We start from the raw sequence: 20,757 nt of genomic DNA on the forward strand, positions 1-20,757 counted from the left end.
AACAACAACTTTATTAGTTCCTGCAGCGAAGCGGAGAGGGGGGTAAGCAGAGGAGAAGGGACTTGTCGGGCTGACGGCCCGCCGAGTACTGAGCCTGCTAAGCGGAGCATCGCCCTAGCCAGTGAGAAGGTGCCCAGACAAGAATAAAGACGGGGACAACTAAGACGACCGAGGAAGGAGTGAGATGAGAAAGCAAGGCCTTTAAGCAGGGCGGAACTCCGGGTGGAGGTGAAGGTGGACGGGGGTAAGGAGCGAAGCCGGAAGCAGGGAACTACAATTCCCAGAAAACCCAGCGGCAATGACCCGGATGCCGAGGCCGTGAAGCCCGATGGGACAGGTAGTTTTGCGAAGGACTTAACCTAGAGGTTTGCGAGGCTGGGCGTTCTGAGACCCGCGGCGGCTGGAGCTGGAGAGAGACATGGAATTGGAGCAGAGAGAGGGGTGAGTGGCTTTGGAGGAAACTACCGCTCCCAAAAGGCATTGCGGCTGCATCGCGTACACCCATCTGCGCTTTTATTTGAGGGCGGATGGGGATTGTAGTTCATGCAGCTGCTTTCGCTGAGCCCTCTTAAGGACCGGGGTCTGCGCTTGGACGTCCAGGGGGAAAAAAAGCTAGGAGTTGGAGTTCTGAATCTGAGAGACAGACGAGGTTGGAGGCCCCGGCTCCTGGGTCTGAGTGGGGGCTTGAAGTCCCTGCGATCCTCGGGGAGCAAGTCTGGGGGTATGGACACCTGGATCCTGGGAGGAGGGGTCGGGGCTCGAACTCTAGTGGGACTCCCGGGTCTGAGGGAGGAGGGGCTGGGGATCTGGACTCCCGGGGCTGAGGGAGGAGAGGCTGGGGCCGGTGGTTCAGGATTCCTGAACCTACTGACCTTACAGGACCATGGCAGCCGTGGGCTTTGAAGAGTTCTCGGCGCCGCCAGGCTCGGAGCTGGCGCTGCCGCCGCTGTTCGGTGGTCACATTTTGGAGAGTGAGCTGGAGACGGAAGTGGAGTTCGTGTCCGGGGGTCTGGGTGGCTCAGGTCTCCGGGAGCGAGATGAAGAGGAAGAGGCTGCCCGGGGCCAGCGGCGGCGCCAGCGGGAACTAAATCGTAGGAAGTACCAGGTGCTAGGTCGGCGCTGCCGGGAGATCGAGCAGGTAGGTGAGTGCGGATTCCCCCGTTCTGGGGTCCCCTGGCCTAAATTACCCCTTCTCTGTCCACATGCCTGCCTTCCTTACCTGGCTGAGTGAATCGTTCAGTGGTTCTGTACCTATTGTGTATCAGGCACCATACAAGGCACTGGGAGAGCCCTGTGCTCTGAGCATCCCTGGTGACCCAGCTCAGCTCACTGATGTTTGTAGGTGCCTCTCATGTTCCCCGCTGATCAGACTTTTCAAGTCTCCTGTACCCTTCTCATCAGGTCCTCCTGTCCTGTTGAATCCTTCCCCTGCCCCCATCCCCATGGCTTCTGCCCCAGACACAGGTTCTCAGCTGCATCACTGCATCAGCTCCTCGGTGAGAATGAGGAGCATGCGGTTGGCCTGGACCAGATCTTGAAAAGCTGGGAACACCGGGGCATAAAGTTTGGCGCTTTGTTTTAACATTTAAGTGAGGGGGAAGGGAGAGGGTCAGGTCTAGGTGTTTGAAAGCCTGAGTATGGTCGTGTTAGTCTTAGTGCCACGAACGGGGCACTAAATAACAGAAGTGTACTGTCATGGCTCTGAGGCTGCCAGTGCAAGATCAGGGTGTTAGTCCACAGTTGGTTCCTTCTGAAGGCGGTGAGGAATCTACCACGTGCCTCTCTCTTTGCATCTGGTGCTTGCTGGCACCCGACTGGTAGGTCTCTGCCGTCACCCACATAGCGATCTCCCCGGGGGGGTCCCTGTCTTTGCCCTGCTTTTCTCCTTGTATGAGGACATGGTCATGTTGGGTCAGGTGCTTACCGACCTCGTTTCACTTGATCATCTCTGTGAAGACCCCATCTCCAAAGAAGGTCACATTCTGAAGTACTTTTTTGGGGGGACACCATCTGACCCCTAATGGTGGTGTTGGGGAGCTGGGAAAGAAGGGAGGCTGGTGTAGTGGCCTGGGCAGGAGAGGATGCAGTCTGCACTGGAACAGGGGTCAGGAGACAGAGCAGGTGGAGAACCAGGGCGGACGTTGAAGCCCCCTTAGGATGAGCGCATCAGACTGCCTGAAGCCAAATAGACACTTGTTTTGACAGGAGATGTTGGGGAGAACCGCATGGGAAGTGAGGGCAGTGGGAGTGCTTGGAGCAGGTCAGCCCCAGAAGCTGCTCTGAAGCTGAGTCTACGTGCACCTGGGAACAGCTAGGATGATCCAGGATGCTATTTGCTATATGGTTTTATGTGTGTTCACATGTGTTGGTGTAAAATAGTGTGGAGACAAATCAGATGTGATATTCACAGATACTATACATCTTGTACTAGGCAGTTGTTGGCCCCACCCCGACCTCCCTCCTACCTCTTCTCTCCTGGAGACTCCTCACCTGAATCCCATGGTAGCCATAACATTTCATCCCTGGCATTCTGTGTTCACAGGGCTTCTCAGTACATGGGTGCTGACGTCAGAGCGACCACTGTGACATGGGAGCACCCACCGTGTTCCAAGCCTGCCCTAGGCTTTACAAAACACGACATCTCAGGATGCCCTGCTACCTCTACCTACCTCCCCACCCCCAGCTCCCCCGACTTGCAGCGGGGACCCCAAGCCCTGTTTAGCACACAAATACCAGGTCCAGAGGGACTCAAGCATTTGCTCAAATGTATCTGGCATTTGATTTTCTGCTCTTAATCTGTCCCATTAGAACAGGTGGCGTTATTCAAGACAGGTGGTGAAATGCAAGACTAAGATAGGTTAGGTAACTTGCCCAAGGTCACACAGCTGAGAGTGGCAGGCTGGGATTTGAACCCAGGTCTTTCCGATCCAGGGAAGTACCTGCTCGTTCGTGTCTCAGCCCACATGCCTCTCTGATAGCCCTGAAGTAGGCCACCTCCTCCTCGTCTCCAGCATGTGAACCTGCTTGCTGTCCCCCACCACTGTACACAGCAGGAAGGCATGCATTTAGCAAATACTGATGGAGCCCCCCTGCCCCCTACAGGGTTCTGCTTAGGGAGTGGGGACACAGGCACAACTCCTGTCCTTTGGAGCTTATGGTCTGGTGGGAGAGAGTGAGCAAGAGAAGTGGATAGGCTAGAAGGCGGCAAGGAGCATTTTAACGAAAGCCAAAGCAGAGGAGTAGCTGGGTGCACAGTTCTGGTAGGGGGAGTGAAAAGGGGGTATTGCTGTGTGGTGGGAGGTCTGGGTGGACTCCCTGAGGAGGTAACCTCTGAGGTCAGGCTTGAGGGAGGGAGCTCCTCTGGCATGTGGGAAGGCCCCCAGGACAGGAGGCAGCCAGCTAGGGAGGCGCAGATGCAGGAAAGGAGTGGGCGCAGCAGCCCCAGAGGCCATGGGGAGTGTGGCCGGCTCCCTGAGGCCTCTGGGCCCCCGCTGGCGCTACATTCATCCCACATGGAATAAGTGAGCAGAGTCCAGGTGACCTGTGCCTTCTGGCTCCCTGCAGGTGAATGAGCGGGTCCTGAACAGACTTCATCAGGTGCAAAGGATAACACGGAGACTGCAGCAGGAGCGGAGGTAAGCCCCTGCACGCCCCCCTCCCTGGGCCCCGGGCCTCTGCTCCCAGCTGCTGTTTCTACCACCTCTGGCGATTCTTGCCTCCTTCGTGTCTGTGCAGGCCTCACCGGATGGGCTGAGGGAGGCTTGGGTGGCAGGTGCACTCCTTTTGAATGGGAGGTCCAGCAGAACAGGATCATGATGTAGAGTCACACACTTGGTTTCAAGCAGTTTTGCTGTGTGATGCTCAGCAAGCCACATACCTCTCTGAGTCTGTTTCCCATCTCGGTTGAGATTGGGTAACGCCAAAATCTCAGTAGCTGCTGTACTGAAGAGGAAGGAGTTCATGGGCTGTGCCCAGAGCCTCCGGCCACGTGCTATGTCCCAATGTCTGTGACCTGTACTCTGAGAAGGCGCCAGGATGCTGACCCCTGGTCAGTCCTCAGCCATGCACTCACCTGACCCACAGGATGCGCCCACCTGGAAGCAGGTCCCTCACTCACCTGGACTCCCCCACCCACTGGCCCCAGTACCTTGGCCCTGGGTGCCCTTGCATCTACACCTCCACTGTCCAGCATGGTAGCCACAGGTGCTGACCTAATCTGACAGTTTATTAAAACTAAAATTTTTTTTTTTTTAATTTTTATTTATTTATGATAGTCACAGAGAGAGAAAGAGAGAGAGGCAGAGACACAGGCAGAGGGAGAAGCAGGCTCCATGCACCGGGAGCCCGACGTGGGACTCGATCCCGGGTCTCCAGGATCGCGCCCTGGGCCAAAGGCAGGCGCCAAACCGCTGCGCCACCCAGGGATCCCTAAAACTAAAATTTAACATTAGTCAAAATAAATTTTTTTTTTATTTTTATTTTTTTATTTATTTATTTATGATAGTCACACAGAGAGAGAGAGAGAGAGGCGGAGACACAGGCAGAGGGAGAAGCAGGCTCCATGCACCGGGAGCCCGATGTGGGATTCGATCCTGGGTCTCCAGGATCGCGCCCTGGGCCAAAGGCAGGCGCCAAACCGCTGCGCCACCCAGGGATCCCCAAAATAAATTTTAATTGATTGACACAAAATAGAAAATTCAGTCCCTTCAGTTGCACTGGCCTCCATTCACATGCTCAGCCACTACCGGTGGTGATTTTTGCCCAAACTAAAATGAAATGAAATGCTCCCTCAGTGGTGCTCCTGCACTGCAGCTCAGTAGCACAGGTCACAACTGACATCAAAACTGAAATAAATGACCTCAAAAAGTTCCTTCGTTACTGTCACCACACGGCGACAGGTGGCCAGCAGCTCTGTGGTGCATGGCACAGGTATAGGCCGTTCCTGTCCTCACAGAAGGTTCTGTGTGCACTTCTAGAACATCTCACAGCATCGTGGTCGGGAAGGACATCTAAACACCGCCAACCTTTGAGTCCTGTCTGCAGCTCTTTCAGCTGTGTATCCCCTCTGTGGACCGTCTGCTGGACAGTGGCTTCTGGTCACCTCACACACGTGCAGAGCTAGCCCTGACCTCGCCCCTGCCCCCGTGTGCTCCCCCTCAGGCTGCTTCATGTCGGGGAATGAACCCTCCCATGGGCTTATCTCCCACCTCCTGGTCTGACGCGCCCTCAGAACAGACCCTGGGTGTCAGCACCCTGAGCCACAGGCCATGGCTCCTTGCCCATGCCTGCCACACTCTCCCTGGCCTCCCCTCACCTCTCGCAGGGCTCCTGTCACAACACCTTGGGTGAACCTTTTTTTCTCTAGTTGTACCATCAGCCAAGATTCTTTTACAGTAAAACCAAGAGAGTTTATGAAAGGGGAGGGTGGCCTTGATGGCTATAAGGTCAAAAGTCTGGGAATGGGATCTGCAAATGCTACACTTGCCTTAACAGTACAGATCAGTCAGGGTGATCACCTTCTCTGAGCTGCCTCTCTTGAATGCTGCTCAACCCCGAGCTTCTCAGTGTGCGGCCCTTGGACCAGGAGCCCCAATGCCACATGGGAACTTGCCACAAACCCAGGTTCCAAGGCCTCACTCACCCCAGACCTATGGTATCAGAGATTCAGGGGCTGTCTACTTATAAAACCTAAGACAGGCCACTGTGTAAAAATAGTATGGCAATTCCCCAAAATTTAAAAACAGAATTATTATATGATCTAGCAACTCCATTCCTAGGTATACCCCCCCCAAAAAAAGATTCAAACACAGGGCCGCTGACCGATATGCATACACACGGGATCCTAACAGTATTCACAGCAACCAAAATGTGGAAGCATCCGAGCATCTTATCTGTGGATAGACGGATGAACGGAACATGGTCCACACGTAGGATTATCATTTAGTCTTAAAAAGGAAGGAAATCCTGACCCACATTACACATGAACCATGAATACGTTATTTGAGCTGGTCCCAGGAGGACAAATACTCTGTGATTCCACTAATATAAGGACTTAAGTTCATAGACCTGGAGAGTGGTGACTGCTAGGGGGAGGGGAGTTAGTTAATGGGACAGAGTTTTACTTTGGGAAAATGAAGAGTCCTGGAGACCAACAGGAGTGATGGTTGCACAACACTGAATGTGCTTCATGCCCCTGAGCTGTACTGGTTAACTTAAAACTGGTTAAATTGGCAAACTATGTTATGTGTATCTTATCATAAATTTTTAAAAATTCTTTTTCAAAAGTAAAAAAAGAAAGAAAGAAAACCAACATAAGAGGTAAGACAGACCAAGTCACCTCTCAGAGCAAGATCATCCTACAGTAGCCAACAAGGCCCTATGTTCGAGGGCCCGTCACCTTGCTCTACCAAGAACACAGCATGCATGCTGCTCCCACCTCAGGGCTTTTGCACTTGCTGTTCCTTCTGCCAGAAGTGTTTTTCTGCTACTCCCTCACCTTCTCAGTGAGGCCTTCCCCACTGACTTATAGAGGTTTCAGCCCTCTTCCAGGTATCATGCATCCTCCTTCCTACTACTGTTTGGCTGATTTGCTGATTGTCCCAAGTTCGGTGCAGACAGGGGTTTTTGTTTGGTTCCCCGATGTATCACTAGCACCAAGACACGGTACAGAACAGGTATGGATACACACCTGGAAAGATTGTAGGTAAAGTGCTCCACCCAGGTGCTTGCCCCCAGATAGCATTCAGAGCTCTGAGAAGCAGGGACCAGGGAAGCAGAGAAGGTCATGTCAGCAGGAGGGCTCTTTGTCTTGCCCTTCAGTTACTAATAAAGATAGCTGACACCAGAATGTGGGCTGAGCACAGCAGATGCCACTCTCCAGATGCAGTGTCACCCTCAGGTGGCCCACCCACTCAGGGCTGTCGTGTCCTGTCAACAGAGCGGGAAACAGGTGCAGAGAGGTCCCCTGGTCTGGCCCAATGTCCCCTGCTGCTCAAACTACTTGGCAACCAGGTCTCAGATTTGGCAGCTCTGAATCTTCTGGGTTTATGGGTCTGGGACAGCCTTGGCTTCTGAGCTGGGGCTGGGCTGTCGGGCGCCCCTTTCTCCAACCACCAGATACTGAGGTTGTGCCTCCCCAATGGCCTCTCTCCGGACGCAGGTTCCTCATGAGAGTGCTGGATGCTTATGGCGATGACTACCGTGCCAGCCAGCTCACCATAGTCCTGGAGGTGAGCATGGCCTCCTGGCAGGCAGGGGGGTGGGTGTGGGGGGACAGGGCACCAGGACACAGCCTTCACCTGCCACCCCTTCTCCCCACCAGGACGAGGGCAGCCAGGGCACAGATGCTCCCACTCCCGGCAATGCTGAGAATGAGCCCCCAGAGAAAGAGGGGCTGTCACCACCCCGAAGGACACCTGCACCTCCAGAACCCAGCAGCCCAACCCCCGGGGAGGGGCCCAGTGGACGCAAGAGGCGGCGAGCACCCCGGGACGGACGCCGAGCGGGAGCTGTGCTCACTCCAGAACTAGCCCCGGTACAGGTGGGACCAGGGCCTTGGGTTTTGCAGCAGTGTTGTGGGAGCTGGGCCTTGTAGAGCATTCAGGCTCAGGGCAGGCTCAGGACAAGCTCAGGGCAAGGGACAACTGGAGAAAGGAGGTGGGGCTGGGAGAGGTGGGGGTGGGCAGGGAAGAATAAAGAGCTGGAAGAAGCCAGGTGAGGGCTTGGATGGAAAAGGAAGGAGAGCGATCTGGAGGAAGCTGGGGGTGGGTGGGTAGCAGGAGGGTCAGAGAACATGGGTGGAAGGGAAGGTGGGACCATTGGGATTTCTCCCAGGTGCACAGAGGAAGTTGAGGAGGTTGAATGGTGAAGCTGCTGGGCCTTCTCGAGATTCTAGGCCTGCTTACGCTGGCTCCTTCTCTCCCCCAGATTAAGGTCGAGGAAGACTTTGGCTTCGAAGCAGATGAGGCCCTGGACTCCAGTTGGGTTTCTCGGGGGCCAGACAAACTGCTGCCCTACCCCACCCTAGCCAGTCCCCCATTTGACTGACCCCCCCACCCCCAATAAACTCACCGGCAGACTCGCCTTGGCCACTGTTTCCACCTCTGATCACACTCAAGCTCAGATGCTGGGGTCACTCTATGCATTTTATTGACTACAGGGAAGGGGCCACCTCCATGTCACCAGAGGTGCTCACAATTTCTTCAGCCACTCCAGACTGGGGCCCTGGGGGTCCTGGGGGTGGCTGGGCACGTCGGGCATGTTCCCATCATCTCGGAGGGGCACTGTGGGGCAGGAGGGTGGGCCATTGAGACCAACAGGTCTTGGGAGGCCCATAAAGGCTAGTCTGTCAGTTTGGACTCAAAGAGAGAAATGGGACCCCAGAGGAGAGGTGAGAGAGGGGATGCAGAGAGAAGCAGGGAGATAGAGACCTGGAGGTACGGAAAAGCAGAGAGACAGAAACAGGACAGACACCTAGAATGACAAAAGTCCAGAAAGGAATACAAATCTGGAATGACAACAGAAACTCAAAAGTGCAAAAACAGACAGGAAATGATTTTTATGGCACATGGATCAGATCTCAGAAAAAAGAAAGTCCAGTCCATACAGCAGGTTCTCAGATCCTTGCTGAGGAAGAACCTACCCATGATTATTCCTCCCCCAGCGCAGGAAGGTCCCTCCTCACCCTCCACCCCTGCTTTGGGCCAGCCCTCCAGCTCCCACTCACCTGGATAGTTGTAGGGTGTGGCCTGGTTGATCATGGTGGCATATTTGGTGAAGGGACTGAAGATGGGCAGAATCACAGCTGTGGAGAGACGGGTGAGGCCCAGGGGAAGGTGGCTTTCAGGACAGGGGAGGGGCAGAAGCTGAACCTCAGCAAACTAGGAGTCAGGTACTTAGGAGGAGGGGAGCGGGGAGGTCCTGCCCCTCCAGGAAACCCCATGGCATTCTGAGATCCCCACTTATCAGTGGACGGAGCGGGAATGGGACCTAGAGGGCACAGAGGAGGGAAGACATGGGGGTGGTCACAGAATGAGGGCATGAGTGTAGAGGTGGTCAGGGAGCACAAGGTAGTGGGTGAGAGGAATGGTTTGGGGATCTTCCAGTGGAATCATGAACTGTTACAAACCGAGGAAAGGAAGGGTTGTCTCAGAAATCACAGTCCACCTAGGGTGGGCACCAGGAGTCTCAGGGAGTAGGGCAGGGGTGGGGGGTAAAAAGAATGTTCTAGGCCAGCACTGTCCAGCAGAAACATAAGAGCCACATATTTAGTTTCACACCTTCTAACAGGCACATAAAAATAAAAGATACAAATGAGTTTTTAAAAATGATTTAACCTGGCATATTGGAAACATCATTTCAATACCCCATCAACATGAAAGAAGCAGAGATATTTTATATACTTGTCATTCGCTTTGCAATCCAGTGTGTACTTTACACAAAGCCTACCCAGCTCAATTCACAGTGGTTCGGTTTCAGGCGCTCGGTGGCCGGTGTGGCCTGTGGCTGCCATGGGGGACAACTGTTCTAGAACCTCAGCGGGCTGCGGGCGGCCTGCAGACCAGCAGCGCTGACAGGACCTGGGACCTGGGGGAGATGCCGCATTCCCTGCCCATCCCTGACCTATGCCGAGAGCCTGCCCTTGAACAAGACCTCCCGCACGTTAAAGTCTGAGCAGCCCTGCTCTAGAACAGAAGCTGTCAGTCAAGGCAGCGCGGAAGAGGCTTTTCACCGGAGATTCCCCAGCCCCACCTCCACCCCACCCCACTCCAAGCTTAGTGTGGGGCGGGGCGGGGGGGGGGGCAAGGGTGAGGAGTGGTAGGATTCTGACCGTGTTTTTAATGCACAGCCAGGGCTGAGAACCTCGCCCTGAGGGTGGGGTGGGTGGGGTGGGGGAGGGTCATGGACCTCCCAGGTAGGTGTGTACAGGGTGGTCCTAATAGTGGGGGTGGGGCGGGGTGCAGACACACGAGGGGGCCCTAGAACGTTGAGGGTACAGGGCAGAGCGCTAGTGGGGAGCGACGGGACCTTGGGTGAGGGCGCTGCACGCTCACGCACCGAGGCCCCCGATGGTGAAGGACGCGACCAGCACCGGCTCTTTGGCCCAGGCATCCTTGAGGAAGGCGGCGAGTCCTGGAGGGGAGGGCGAGGAGGGTCATTCCTGCAGGGGACGCCTCCGGTGACCTCTAACCCTCTCGCGCCACCCCCGCCCCGGAGGAGCCCTCTCGTGATCTCGGCGCCCCCCTGTGGCCCTGCCCCCACCGCCTGCACGGAGGCTCCGCCGTGCCCCAGCACCGGCAACACCGGGGCTCCGGGAACCAGCGGACCCAGCGCGCCGCGGGCGCCCTCACTTACTCCCGGCCATCTTGGTCTCGGCGGCGGCGGCGGCGGCGGCAGCAAGCGGCCGGAGCACTCTGGGAATTGTGGTTCCCGCGCCCGAGGCTCCGCAATCTGAGTGCGCATGCGCACTGGCACAGAACTGCGGCCCGGGGCTGTGGCGAGGACGCGAAGCACTCTGGGAGTTGTGGTCCCCGCGCTCGAGCCCCCGCAGCCTGAGTCCGCACGCGCGCACTGGAGCAGGACAACTATCAGAATCCGCGGCAAAGAAAGCAGGCGGCACTGCAGATTTAAGTGCAAATCTGTCTCCGCCTAGGAGTCGTGCCTGAGGAGTACTCCCAGTCCTGCAGCTGCGACTCATCCAAGGCGGAATGCAATAGTCCTCATTTTAGAGTTGACTCATGAAAGCCCATTTCAGAGATGAAGAAGCGGAGGCTGGGAGAGGACAGATAACTTAGCTATCCTTTGAGGTCTCAGCTCAAAATCAGTTCATCCTGGAAGCTTTAAGTCTCATCCCAGGAGGGTTAGGGGCCTTCTGTGGACTCTCTCAGTGCCACATGTGACCTCCATGTAGCTGACTTTTTTTTTTTTTTTTTAACTCACCTGGTCTGCCTCTGTTTTTACATCAGACTGGGAGTTTCTCTAGGGCAGTAACGGGGTCTGATCCCTCTCTGTGTCCCCAGAATAGCGCAGCACAGGGTCTGGCACATCATAGGTGCTAGTTTTAGTCTTTTTTTTTTTTTTTTAAGTTTAATTAGTGAACACAACTGGTTATGACTGCCCCATCTCCCAGGCTTTTCCACAGCACCATGGGGCTGTGACACAGTCACCCAGAGGCCCCCACTTCCCTCCTCCCTTCCTTAAACAGAGCTCTGGCTTTCTGGTATTGCATTTCCTGAGAAGTGAGAGGGCACCGCTGAGCCCTGGCTCCTGCTTCTGCTCCAGCCAAGATCTGACCACCATGGCTCTGGCGCTGATCCTTGAGCTGCTGATCCTCTGTGAGCCACCCCTCCCCCTTCTCCCTGGGTCCCAGGCTGGCTTGGGTGCAGAGAGACAGGCTCTGGGGACCTGGACACTCTGAGCAGGGAGAGGGAACGGAAGAGGGCTACTGAGTCCCTCTGAGGGTAGGTGCGGGATGGTCAGACAGCACTAGCTGAGGGTTCAGAATTCTAGACCCAGAATAAGGGGACAGGACCCAGATCCTTGGGTCCTAACACAGGAGAACACAGAGGTCTTGAATTCCTTCCTAAGGACTGAACTCTTGGGAATGACAAATGTAGAATCCTAGACTCTGATGTGGGAAGAAGAGGAAGCCAGAAGACCTGGGTCTCTGGGAAAGAAGGGAGCTGGGGACCCAGACTCCTGGACCCCAGAGAGGAGACACTGTGGGCTCAGATTACTGTCTCCTGGAAAAGGTGGAGTCCAGGGGTCTGGACACTGGGTGTAGAGGCAAGAGGGGGCTGGGGCCAGACTTCAGACTAATGAAGTAGGCAGGGATTAAGAGCCTGCAGTTCTGGCTACTGAAAGAGGACATATGGGTAAGATTCCTGTTTCCCAGAGGAAGATTTAGATTCCTGGGTTTGCAGTGAGGTGAAGCTGGGAGAAGCCTAGAACTTTGAAAAGACTTAGCCCCTCCGTGATCTACAGGGCCTCTGTGTCATTCAGACATCACTCCAACTGGTGAGTAATATCCCCCAGCCATTCAGCTGTAAGCCACTGACAGCCCATTTCCAACTACTCAGATTTTATTTTGGTGCCCAAGCTCACCCCAGATTTCCAGATTTCCCTCCCTCCCGCTCCTCTCTTCTTACATCTTTTCTTCCCTTTCTCCCCCCTTTCTTTCCTTCTCATCTTACTCCCTTTAGTGACCAGGATAGGTGAGTAGTAAAGACCATGAACTTTGGAACTAAAGATCTCTAAGCTAGAACCCCACTTTCACCATATTATTCACTTGCAACTTTGAACAAAGCATCACTTGCTACTCAGTTTCCTTCTCTGTGAAATAGGCTATTGTGAGGATTTAATAAAATCACCCATGTATACCAGGAGCCTGGCTAGCTCAGTCCATAGAGCATGGGACTCTTGATCTTGGGGTTGTGAGTTTGAGCTCCATGTTGGGTGTAGAGATTATTTTTATTTTTTAAAGATTTTATTTATTCATGAGAGACACACAGGGAGAGGCAGAGACACAGGCAGAGGGAAAAGCAGGCTCCCCCAGGGGAGCCCGATGTAGGATTCGATCCCAAGAACCCGAGATCACACCCTGAGCTCAACCACTGAGCCACACAGGCATCCCAGTGTAGACATTACATTTAAAAAATATTTTTTAAAATAAATTTTAAAAATCACGTTGTAAAACCCTTGACTCAGAGCTTGGTGTAGTGCAGGGCTCAAGAAATAGGATCTCTGGCCAATGCCAATTATTCCCCCATTTGGAAGCCCATTTGGACAGGAGTAGGGATCCTCCATCCTGAGAGAGCCTTGAGTTTCCTTCTAGGTTTTCTGATGGGTGCGATCTCTTTCTCTCAAACCTCCCCACTACACTACACCTTCAAACAAGAATCACCTGGAAAACCACTGAAAACCACCTTAACTATCAATTTATTTTAAATTAATAGTTTTTAATGATACAGCTAACATATATTCATGGTTTAAAAAATCATTACCAAAGGACATATAACCTCCCTCTTCCCCTTCCTCATCTTCCTTAAATAAGCTGTGATTCCTTACCAAAAAATTTCCATGCATTCAGACTCATATATGTAATATATACTTTGTTTTATTGCCAAGGCAACATTGATATTTCATGACCCATGTTGTTCTGCATCTTCTATTTCTCACTTTACAATCTCTCTTGGAGATGTTTCTATATTATTATAACTAACGACATTTTTTTTAAACTGCTGCTTACCATTTGCTATGTATGGTTGGAGTCTAGTTTATTTGGCCCTCTTGATATATATTTAGGTTGTTTCCAGGGTCTTTCTCCAGTCTCACCCTAATTAATGCTTCAATGAGTGCTCCAAAGTGAGCTTGTTGTGCCTCTGTGTGTATATCTGTCTAGGGTGGAACAATGGAATTATTAGGGCATGCCCTTTGTGGATTTTGATAGAAAGAGATAAATGAACTGCCTTCACAAAAGGTGCACTCAAGTATACCTACCTACCTGTTTCACCACATCTTCACTTAAACAGGAGATAAACAATTGTTTTAATTTTTGACAACCTGATAGGCAAAAATATCTTACTGTTGTTTAAATTTTTTAAAAAGATTACTAGTAACATTAAGCAACTTCCCCCGCTCCCTATGTGTTTTCACACCTTGGATTTCCTCTTTTGTGTACTGCCTTATTCATGTTTTGTCCAATTTTCAACTCAGCTGGGTTTGGGATTTCTTTCTATACTCTTAATCTATGTGATGAATGAATAAGTCATTTCTGCCAGTGCTGTTGATTGTTTTCTAGCTCCATTTGTCTAGTCTCATATACAACTTCAAATTTTGCAGTCCTCAAATTAATTAACCTTGTCTCTTCTGAATTATTTTGTTCTGTATTTTAAGATAGCTTTTTCTACCCCCAAGACAGATATATTTTCCTATATTTTCTTCTAATACTTTTACAGTAAAACAAAACAAAATAAAACATTTAACCTGGAATTGGTATTGGGGAATGGTCTGAGGTAGGGATACACCTCCCCCCCCCCCCAGTAGATAGCAAATTTGGCAACTACTGAAATATGCTGACTATGATACAAATAGTCTGAAGAACAATTTAAAATTGCAGATTTCAGGGACCCAATCCCTTGACATTATGTTTAAAAAACACGGAGTCAATAAAGCTCAGGAGTGACCCTGCTATTCTAATTTGCGGCTAGTCTTGACAATCCTTGACTGGGGTCCAGCACCTTCCCTATTTTATAAGCAGGGAACTGAGGATGAGAAAGAGGCAGGGACTGCCCCAGGTGATTCTCTTCCCACCCCACCTGCCCAGGAAGCCCAGGGACCCAGGAATTCTGTTTATTCAGTCTCCCCAGCCTTATACCCCAAGCCATGGCTGGAGGCTCAGCCTGCTGCAATTGTAACCCCTGGGGTCAACGTGACCTTGAGGTGCCAGGCACCTCAACTTGCCTGGAGGTTTGCACTCTTCAAGTCTGGAGAAATCACTCCTGTGCTGTACCGGGATGTGTCCATGGAGCTGGCAGAGTTCTTCCTGGAGGAGGTGACCCCAGCCCAGGGGGGCAGTTACCACTGCTGCTACCGGAGTCTTGGCTGGGACCTGGGTATCTGGTCCCACCCCAGTGATACACTGGAACTGCTGGTGACAGGTGAGGTCCTGAGGTGGGGCGCTGAGGGGAAAGGAGGGACTTTGGGGTGTGATGAGGGAGGGAGAAGGAGGGACTGAGAGATACAGGAGATACGGAAAAAGACATACAGAGACAGGCTTGTACAATGACCCAGAGCAAAAATTACTACATGAGGGAAAGAGAACCAGAGAAATGGATGATTCTTTACTAGGGACGACTGTGCCTCCCAGGTGACCTTTGGCAATACCTGGAGACATTTCTGGTTGTCACTACATTTTTGGGCTATCCCTACTACCAGAATTGCTGCAAAACACCCAACAATGCACAGGACAACCTCCATCCTCACCCCATACAACAAAGAATTATCTGGATTTATCCAAAATGTGACAAGTACTGTGGTTAGGAAACCTTGGGAGAAACCCAGAAGCACCAGAAGAAACCATACGGCAGACACTGCCTCGGAGATCCAGGGTAGTGAAACACACAGCGCGGGGGAGATTAAAACAGGGACGTACAAAGAGAATTTCAGTGAACCACAGGCAGACAGACAAGGGGACATCCGGGGACACAGAGGCAGAGACTGCAAGAGAAAGGTGTGCTCGGGGATGAAGATACAGGGGGCGCCACCGACTAGGATGCAAAGGACACAAAAGCAGAAATAACGAGAGACACAGAGATGTTGGGAGGGAGGGAGAGAAATGCAGAGTGAGGCAGGGCAGGGGCGTCGGTGAGCGGCGGAGAGGGAACGAGAGCAGGAGGCGGAGGCAGCGGGAGAAGGGGGCCAGGCCGGGGGCACAGGGCCGGGGAGCGGGAGGAGGGGCGCAGGGCCGGGGGGGCCAGGCCCGCGCCAGCGCTCGCCCCCGCCCGTGCCCCTCGCAGACCAGCTGCCGCGCCCGTCGCTCGTGGCGCTGCCCGGGCCGGTGGTGGCGCCCGATGCCAACGTGAGCCTGCGCTGCGCCGGCCGCCTGCGGGGCATGAGCTTCGCGCTGTACCGCGTGGGGGTGGCGGCGCCGCTGCAGTACCGCGACTCGGCGGAGCCCTGGGCCGACTTCCCGCTGCCCGGAGCCCGCGCGCCGGGCACCTACAGCTGCTACTACCACACGCCGTCCTCCCCGTACGTGCTGTCGCTGCGCAGCGAGCCGCTGGTCATCAGCGCTGACGGTAAGGGCCCGGCGCCCGGCCGCAGCCCCTGCTCCCTGGCGGGGGAGTCCGGCCTCCGGTGCCTCCCTGCTCCCCAATCTAGGGGTCCGGGCCCCCAGCCCCTGCCAGGAGTCCGGGCCCCCTGTTCCTCCCTACTCCCCAGCCCAGGGATCCAGCCCCCACCTTGGCCCCTACTCCCCAGCCAGGGGATCCAGGCCTCGGGTTCCTCCCTGCTCCCCAACCCTGGGGTCTGAGACCTGGTTCCTCCCTGCTCCCTATCCCAGGTGTCTGGGTTCCCAGCCTCTCCCTGCTCCCCAGCCCAAGGATCCAGGCCCCTGATTCCTCCCTGCTCCCCAGTCTAGGGGTCATGACTCTACCCCCTTCTCCCAGACCCAGGAGTCCAGGACCCCTGCTCCCACTGACCCATCTCAACTTTGAGACTGGGAGCTGTGTCCCCAGTATCACCCTGTAGGTTCAAGACCCAGATGGCAGGCCCAGACTCTGGGTTCTGGAGCTGAAGGCCTCTCTCTTGCTGTCCCACAGGCTCAGGCTCCTTGGACTACACTCAGAGCAACCTCGTCCGCCTGGGGTTGGCTGGCCTGGTCCTCATCTCCCTGGGCACACTGGTTGTTTTTGACTGGCACAGCCAGAGTCGCACCCAGGCAGCGTCAGGCCCTGAGCCCCAGAGGACTGGATACAGATGCCTCCAAGTGTGAGAAGACTTCCCAGAGATGGGGAGAAGAAATAGGTTTCCTGGGGGTGGACAGGCCCTTTCAAGAGCCCCTCAGTCCTCCTGGCTGAGCTCAGCTTCTGAGTCACAATAAACTTCCTACTGTGTTCTCTAGCTCCCTTCTGGGTCATTCCTCTAGTAGATCAGTGGAAGGCTCTATCTATGGTTGTGTCTTCCTAGTCACGAGGCCTGGGTTTGAGTCCCAGTGCTGCTGCTCACTCGCTGGGATATTAGGAAAGTGACCTCTCCCAAGTCTAAATTACCCTAACTGTAAAATGGGCTCAGTGATAATACCCACTTCATAGTCTTGTTGTAGGATTAAGTTGGCAATACACACAAAGCCCTTAAAAGTGACTGGCCTATAGTAAACACTCAGTAAATGTTAGCTCTTATATAACTGTAGTTTCTACCAGATGCACAGGACTGGAATGAAGTTATAGGGTTTGTTTGTTTGTTTTCCATTGTGCATGTTCCAGCTGAACTTTTAAGCAATTCACTGCCATTTCCTTCATGACTTCATTCTTGGTCGCCAAGCAAACCTCTTCTGAACACCTCCTCAGACCTTCACCAAAGTCTAGACCAAGATCAGACAAGGTAGAACTTTTTCCCTATACAGCTTCGTTTGTGTGCGGTGCAGGTTGTTTTCTTGAGTCATTGTCATAATTAAGCGGAGTCTGTTGCCAAGGCTACAGCAAGAGCAGTGTCCGCACAAGAGCTTTGACCTAGACATTTATACGTTGCACCTGCCCGCTTCCCACCGACTCTTGGCTGCTTTCACCATTGTGGGTTTTGTGTGTGTGTGTGTGTGTGTGTGTGTGTGTGTTTAAGATTTTATTTATTTATTCATGAGAGACACACAGAGAGAGGCAGAGACAGAGGCAGAGGGAGAAACAGGCTCCCTATGGGAAGCCTGATTCAGGACTCAATCCCAGGACCTTAGGATCAGGACCCAAGCTGAAGGCAGACAGTCAACCACTGAGCCACCCAGGCACCTGCGTTATGCCTAATTTTGATGGAGCATACATCCTCTTCTTTTGTTACTAAATTTTCCACCTTCCCCTCCTTCTCTCCCCACTTTATCAAGGAGAGGATAAATTCCATTTTTTGGACAGCCCCGGCTCCATCACTCACTAGCGAGATAGCCTTGAGCAATCTCTAGAGTCTCTTGAATTGTCGTCTGTGAAAGAGGAAACTAAAAATATCTACCCTCTTGGTTCAAGAGAACCAAACAACTTGTCCCCAACATGTGGAGAGAGATCATAAAAGCGCAGATCAGCTGTTTTAACCTATTCACTCCGTTTTGGGGAGACATTGAGTAGGAAGCAAAGCTTACATCACAGCCCTGTACATGCATCCACTTACATCTATAAACTAGAATTCAAGTTCTATGAAGCAATATCTACTTCCACTATTTTATTATAATCTGTTTTATTTAAAATGCTGATCATGACTCCTTTCATTGATACAACAGCTCACATGCCTAACATACACGGTGAAACATGACTTTAAGAAGTTGGGCAATATTTGTTCTTTGGTTACAGAAACTGATTTCTGGACTTGTATAAAGACCAGTAAATTCAAAATATGGATAAACAGTGTAAAATGATGCTATTTCAACACCCAGTTCTCCTAGTAGTTGAGATTTGGGTGCTGAAATTCAGCAGCACTGAAATTTTGGAATCAAAGTAGCCACCTGGGTTCATTGACTTTTGCTGAAGAGACAAGAGGAGGGACTTCCAAGCAGGACTTTCTGGGTTTGCACTTAGTACCAGTGGGGACTCCTGTGGAGCATGTCCTGGGCAATCTCTCTGTGAACTGTGTGTGGATATCGGAAGTCAAAGGAGAAGCAGAGACCCAGGTTCACATGAAGGAACCAGATGTGGATGGGGCTGCAAAGTCATCAAATCCAATCTTCTCATTTTATGGATGGGAAAATGGTGGAATGGAAGGGTGGCATGGAGCTCCCCTAGTCATACAGGAAGTCAGTGTCACATCAGGAGGCTCCATCTATTCATTCATTAGTTCCTTTACTATTCAACCACTTATCCCAGTCATTCATTGTCATCCATCCTTTTGTTCATTGATTCTCATCCTAGTTTCTTTCTATCCATCCACCCATCCCCTTTCCTCTTGCTCTTGTTTTTTTTCTTGCTCTTATTTAACTATTTATCCTTTCTTTTGCCCTTATACCCATCATTCATTCATTCTCACATCCATTCACCCATTCCTCCCTTTACTAATCAGTTAATTTATTAATCCACTCATCTATTTATTATACTTATTCAGTATCCATCAACCAACCTATGCATTTACTTATCCAAAAACTTGAAGGTATCTTCTTCAGTAAGTGGGGAGAGGGGGAAGGGACATTGGAAAATTTAATAACAACAGAAGAGGATGTGTGCTCTACCAAAATTAGACATAAATCAGGAATGGAACACATGAGTTTTGAGTGGTTAGAAGTGCTCTGAGGCGGAAAATGTGTGTACGAGAATGAGAAAGGAATAAAGGTTAGCCAGATGAAAACTAGAACGTTATTGATAAATAATATTATAAATAGACTATTATTATTTTTACTTTTAAATATTTATTTAAATAAATAAATAGCATCTGAGTGGCTCAGTGGTTGAGCATCTGCCTTCTTTCTGCTCAGGTCATGATCCCATGCTCTGGGATCAAGTGTGCATCTGGCTCCCTGTGGGGAGCCTGCTTCTCCCTCTGCCTGTGTCTCTGCCTCTCTCTCTGTCTCTCATGAGTAAACAAAATCTTTTAAAAGAAAAAAATATGTATTTATTTAGAGAGAAAGCATGTGTGAGCAGGGTGAGGAGCACAGGGAGAGGGAGAGAGGATCCTCAAGCAGACTCCTCGCTAAGCGCAGAGCCCGACACGGGCCTGGATCTCGGGACCTTGAAACCACGACCTGAGCAGAAACCATGAGTTGGCCACCCAACCAACTGAGCCACCCAGGTGCTCCTGTCACTTCCACTTTTGAATGAGGAAGAGAAAGGGGAACATTATTACATTTAACCATTGCAAAGCAATTCACCATTCCTGAGGCAGTGGTTCCTTTTTCTTTTTTTTTTTTTCTTTTAAGATTTATTTATTTATTTTAGAAGGGGGAATGGGCACAGAGAGAGGGGAGAGCATCTCAAGCAGCCTCCATGCTGAGTGCAGAGCCCAATGAGGGGCTTGATCCCATGACCCTGAGATCATGACCTGAGCAGAAACCAAGAGTCAGACGCTCAACCGACGACACCCTTAGGGGCCCCCAGGCAGTGGTTCCTTTTCTTTGTCACCCACAAATGCTCACAAGGTGTTTGAAGTGAGATTGTGACACATCTGCTACCAGCTCTACCAGCTCTCCTTTTCTATCTGCCCTTGCCTGGGTCTGCACTCATCCTTCTGGTCTCAGGTTACATGCTGTTTCCCCTGCAAGCTTGCCTGGCCCACCTGTGTTCCCATAGTTCCCTGAGTATTTACACTGTATTCTGATTCTCTCCCCGCCACCCATTAGACCACAAGTTCCTCCCGAGAGGGACCAGGTCATTTCATTTCTGTGTCTCCAGAGCCTGGCATAGGTCTTAGGAAATGTACACAGTGTGTCTGGATGAGGCTCAGCACCCTGACAATGATCTAAGTGAGTTCCGTACTTTTTTTTGCCTTTGTGCAGTGGGCAGAATGATGCAAAACTGCTCCCCGCCGCCCCTGCCAACAAGTGATGTCCTGATTCCTGGAACCTGTGAAAATGTTGTGCATGGCCAAAGGACTTCCTAGGTGTGATTAAATTAAGCATCATGGGGTGGGGAGGTTATGCAGGATTATTTAGGTAGGTTCCATGTAGTTACAAGGGTCCTTATTTATAAGAAGGAAGAGGTCAGAGTCAGAGGCGGGAATGTAGAAACAGAAGCAGAGGCCAGTGTGATGCAGGGTTATGAGCCAAAGAATACAGGCTCCTCTAAAGCTGGAAAAGTCAAGGAATTGGATTCTCCCCTAGAGCCTCCAGAAGGAATGCAGACTCTTAACCCATTTTGGACTTCTGACCTTCAGAACAGAGAGAGAAAACATTTATGTTCAGGCTACTAGTTTGTGACAATTTGTCACAACAGCAATAGCAAAACTAATACTCTTAGCTTCAATGAGACCTCTTTCCTTTTCCCACAAACCCAGGTATGTTCACCCTTAGGACTTACACTTCGGTCCCCAATCTTGCTTCCCCCAGGTCCCCATTCATCCACTTGGCACACATTTTTT

At 51.9% G+C, this 20,757-nt stretch overlaps 3 protein-coding genes across 7 annotated transcripts; 2 read left to right on the top strand and 1 right to left on the bottom strand.

Annotated features, from left to right (window-relative positions):
- Positions 1-2: 2 nt before the first annotated feature.
- Positions 3-8,082, top strand: TFPT (TCF3 fusion partner). Of its 4 annotated transcripts, none has more exons than XM_025424003.3 (6): positions 3-441; positions 880-1,138; positions 3,565-3,635; positions 7,160-7,229; positions 7,322-7,540; positions 7,927-8,082. In XM_025424003.3, exons 1-6 carry the CDS (start codon positions 419-421, stop codon positions 8,044-8,046), a joined length of 762 nt encoding a protein of 253 aa, XP_025279788.1. In that variant the 5' UTR covers positions 3-418; the 3' UTR covers positions 8,047-8,082. The 4 variants fall into 4 exon arrangements, with proteins under 4 accessions (XP_025279788.1, XP_025279789.1, XP_048963540.1 ...); XM_025424004.3 differs by having other exon boundaries at positions 12-441; positions 7,322-7,534; XM_049107583.1 differs by lacking the exon at positions 3-441 and adding an exon at positions 506-649.
- Positions 8,083-8,126: 44 nt separating this feature from the next.
- Positions 8,127-10,711, bottom strand: NDUFA3 (NADH:ubiquinone oxidoreductase subunit A3). The gene is made up of 4 exons (XM_025424008.2): positions 10,354-10,711; positions 10,057-10,131; positions 8,726-8,803; positions 8,127-8,282 (listed from the first exon to the last, which is right to left on the bottom strand). Exons 1-4 carry the CDS (start codon positions 10,694-10,696, stop codon positions 8,191-8,193), a joined length of 588 nt encoding a protein of 195 aa, XP_025279793.1. The 5' UTR covers positions 10,697-10,711; the 3' UTR covers positions 8,127-8,190.
- Positions 10,712-11,218: 507 nt separating this feature from the next.
- On the top strand, positions 11,219-17,100 carry OSCAR (osteoclast associated Ig-like receptor). 2 transcript variants are annotated; one of them, XM_049107394.1, is made up of 6 exons: positions 11,219-11,333; positions 11,983-12,015; positions 14,358-14,657; positions 15,516-15,797; positions 16,320-16,488; positions 16,983-17,100. In XM_049107394.1, exons 1-6 carry the CDS (start codon positions 11,297-11,299, stop codon positions 16,984-16,986), a joined length of 825 nt encoding a protein of 274 aa, XP_048963351.1. In that variant the 5' UTR covers positions 11,219-11,296; the 3' UTR covers positions 16,987-17,100. The 2 variants fall into 2 exon arrangements, with proteins under 2 accessions (XP_048963351.1, XP_048963375.1); XM_049107418.1 differs by lacking the exon at positions 16,983-17,100 and having other exon boundaries at positions 11,221-11,333; positions 16,320-16,620.
- Positions 17,101-20,757: the final 3,657 nt, after the last annotated feature.

The sequence above is a fragment of the Canis lupus genome, chromosome 1 (genome assembly GCF_003254725.2).
Source record: "Canis lupus dingo isolate Sandy chromosome 1, ASM325472v2, whole genome shotgun sequence".
In the NCBI taxonomy this organism is placed as follows: domain Eukaryota; kingdom Metazoa; phylum Chordata; class Mammalia; order Carnivora; family Canidae; genus Canis; species Canis lupus.

What these genes read in the sequence shown, in the direction of transcription:
- NDUFA3 (XM_025424008.2), bottom strand. Translation starts at nt 10,696, where the DNA reads ATGAGTCGCAGCTGCAGGACTGGGAGTACTCCTCAGGCACGACTCCTA. An exon ending in CGAGACCAAGATGGCCGGGA is followed by an intron (nt 10,132 to 10,353) that starts GTAAGTGAGGGC and finishes CCTCCCCTCCAG; the next exon opens with GACTCGCCGCCTTCCTCAAG. An exon ending in CACACCCTACAACTATCCAG is followed by an intron (nt 8,283 to 8,725) that starts GTGAGTGGGAGC and finishes CCTGCCCCACAG; the next exon opens with TGCCCCTCCGAGATGATGGG.
- OSCAR (XM_049107394.1), top strand. Translation starts at nt 11,297, where the DNA reads ATGGCTCTGGCGCTGATCCTTGAGCTGCTGATCCTCT. An exon ending in CCTTGAGCTGCTGATCCTCT is followed by an intron (nt 11,334 to 11,982) that starts GTGAGCCACCCC and finishes CGTGATCTACAG; the next exon opens with GGCCTCTGTGTCATTCAGAC. An exon ending in TTCAGACATCACTCCAACTG is followed by an intron (nt 12,016 to 14,357) that starts GTGAGTAATATC and finishes CTGTTTATTCAG; the next exon opens with TCTCCCCAGCCTTATACCCC.
- TFPT (XM_025424003.3), top strand. Translation starts at nt 419, where the DNA reads ATGGAATTGGAGCAGAGAGAGGG. An exon ending in AGACTGCAGCAGGAGCGGAG is followed by an intron (nt 3,636 to 7,159) that starts GTAAGCCCCTGC and finishes CTCCGGACGCAG; the next exon opens with GTTCCTCATGAGAGTGCTGG. An exon ending in CAGAACTAGCCCCGGTACAG is followed by an intron (nt 7,541 to 7,926) that starts GTGGGACCAGGG and finishes TCTCTCCCCCAG; the next exon opens with ATTAAGGTCGAGGAAGACTT.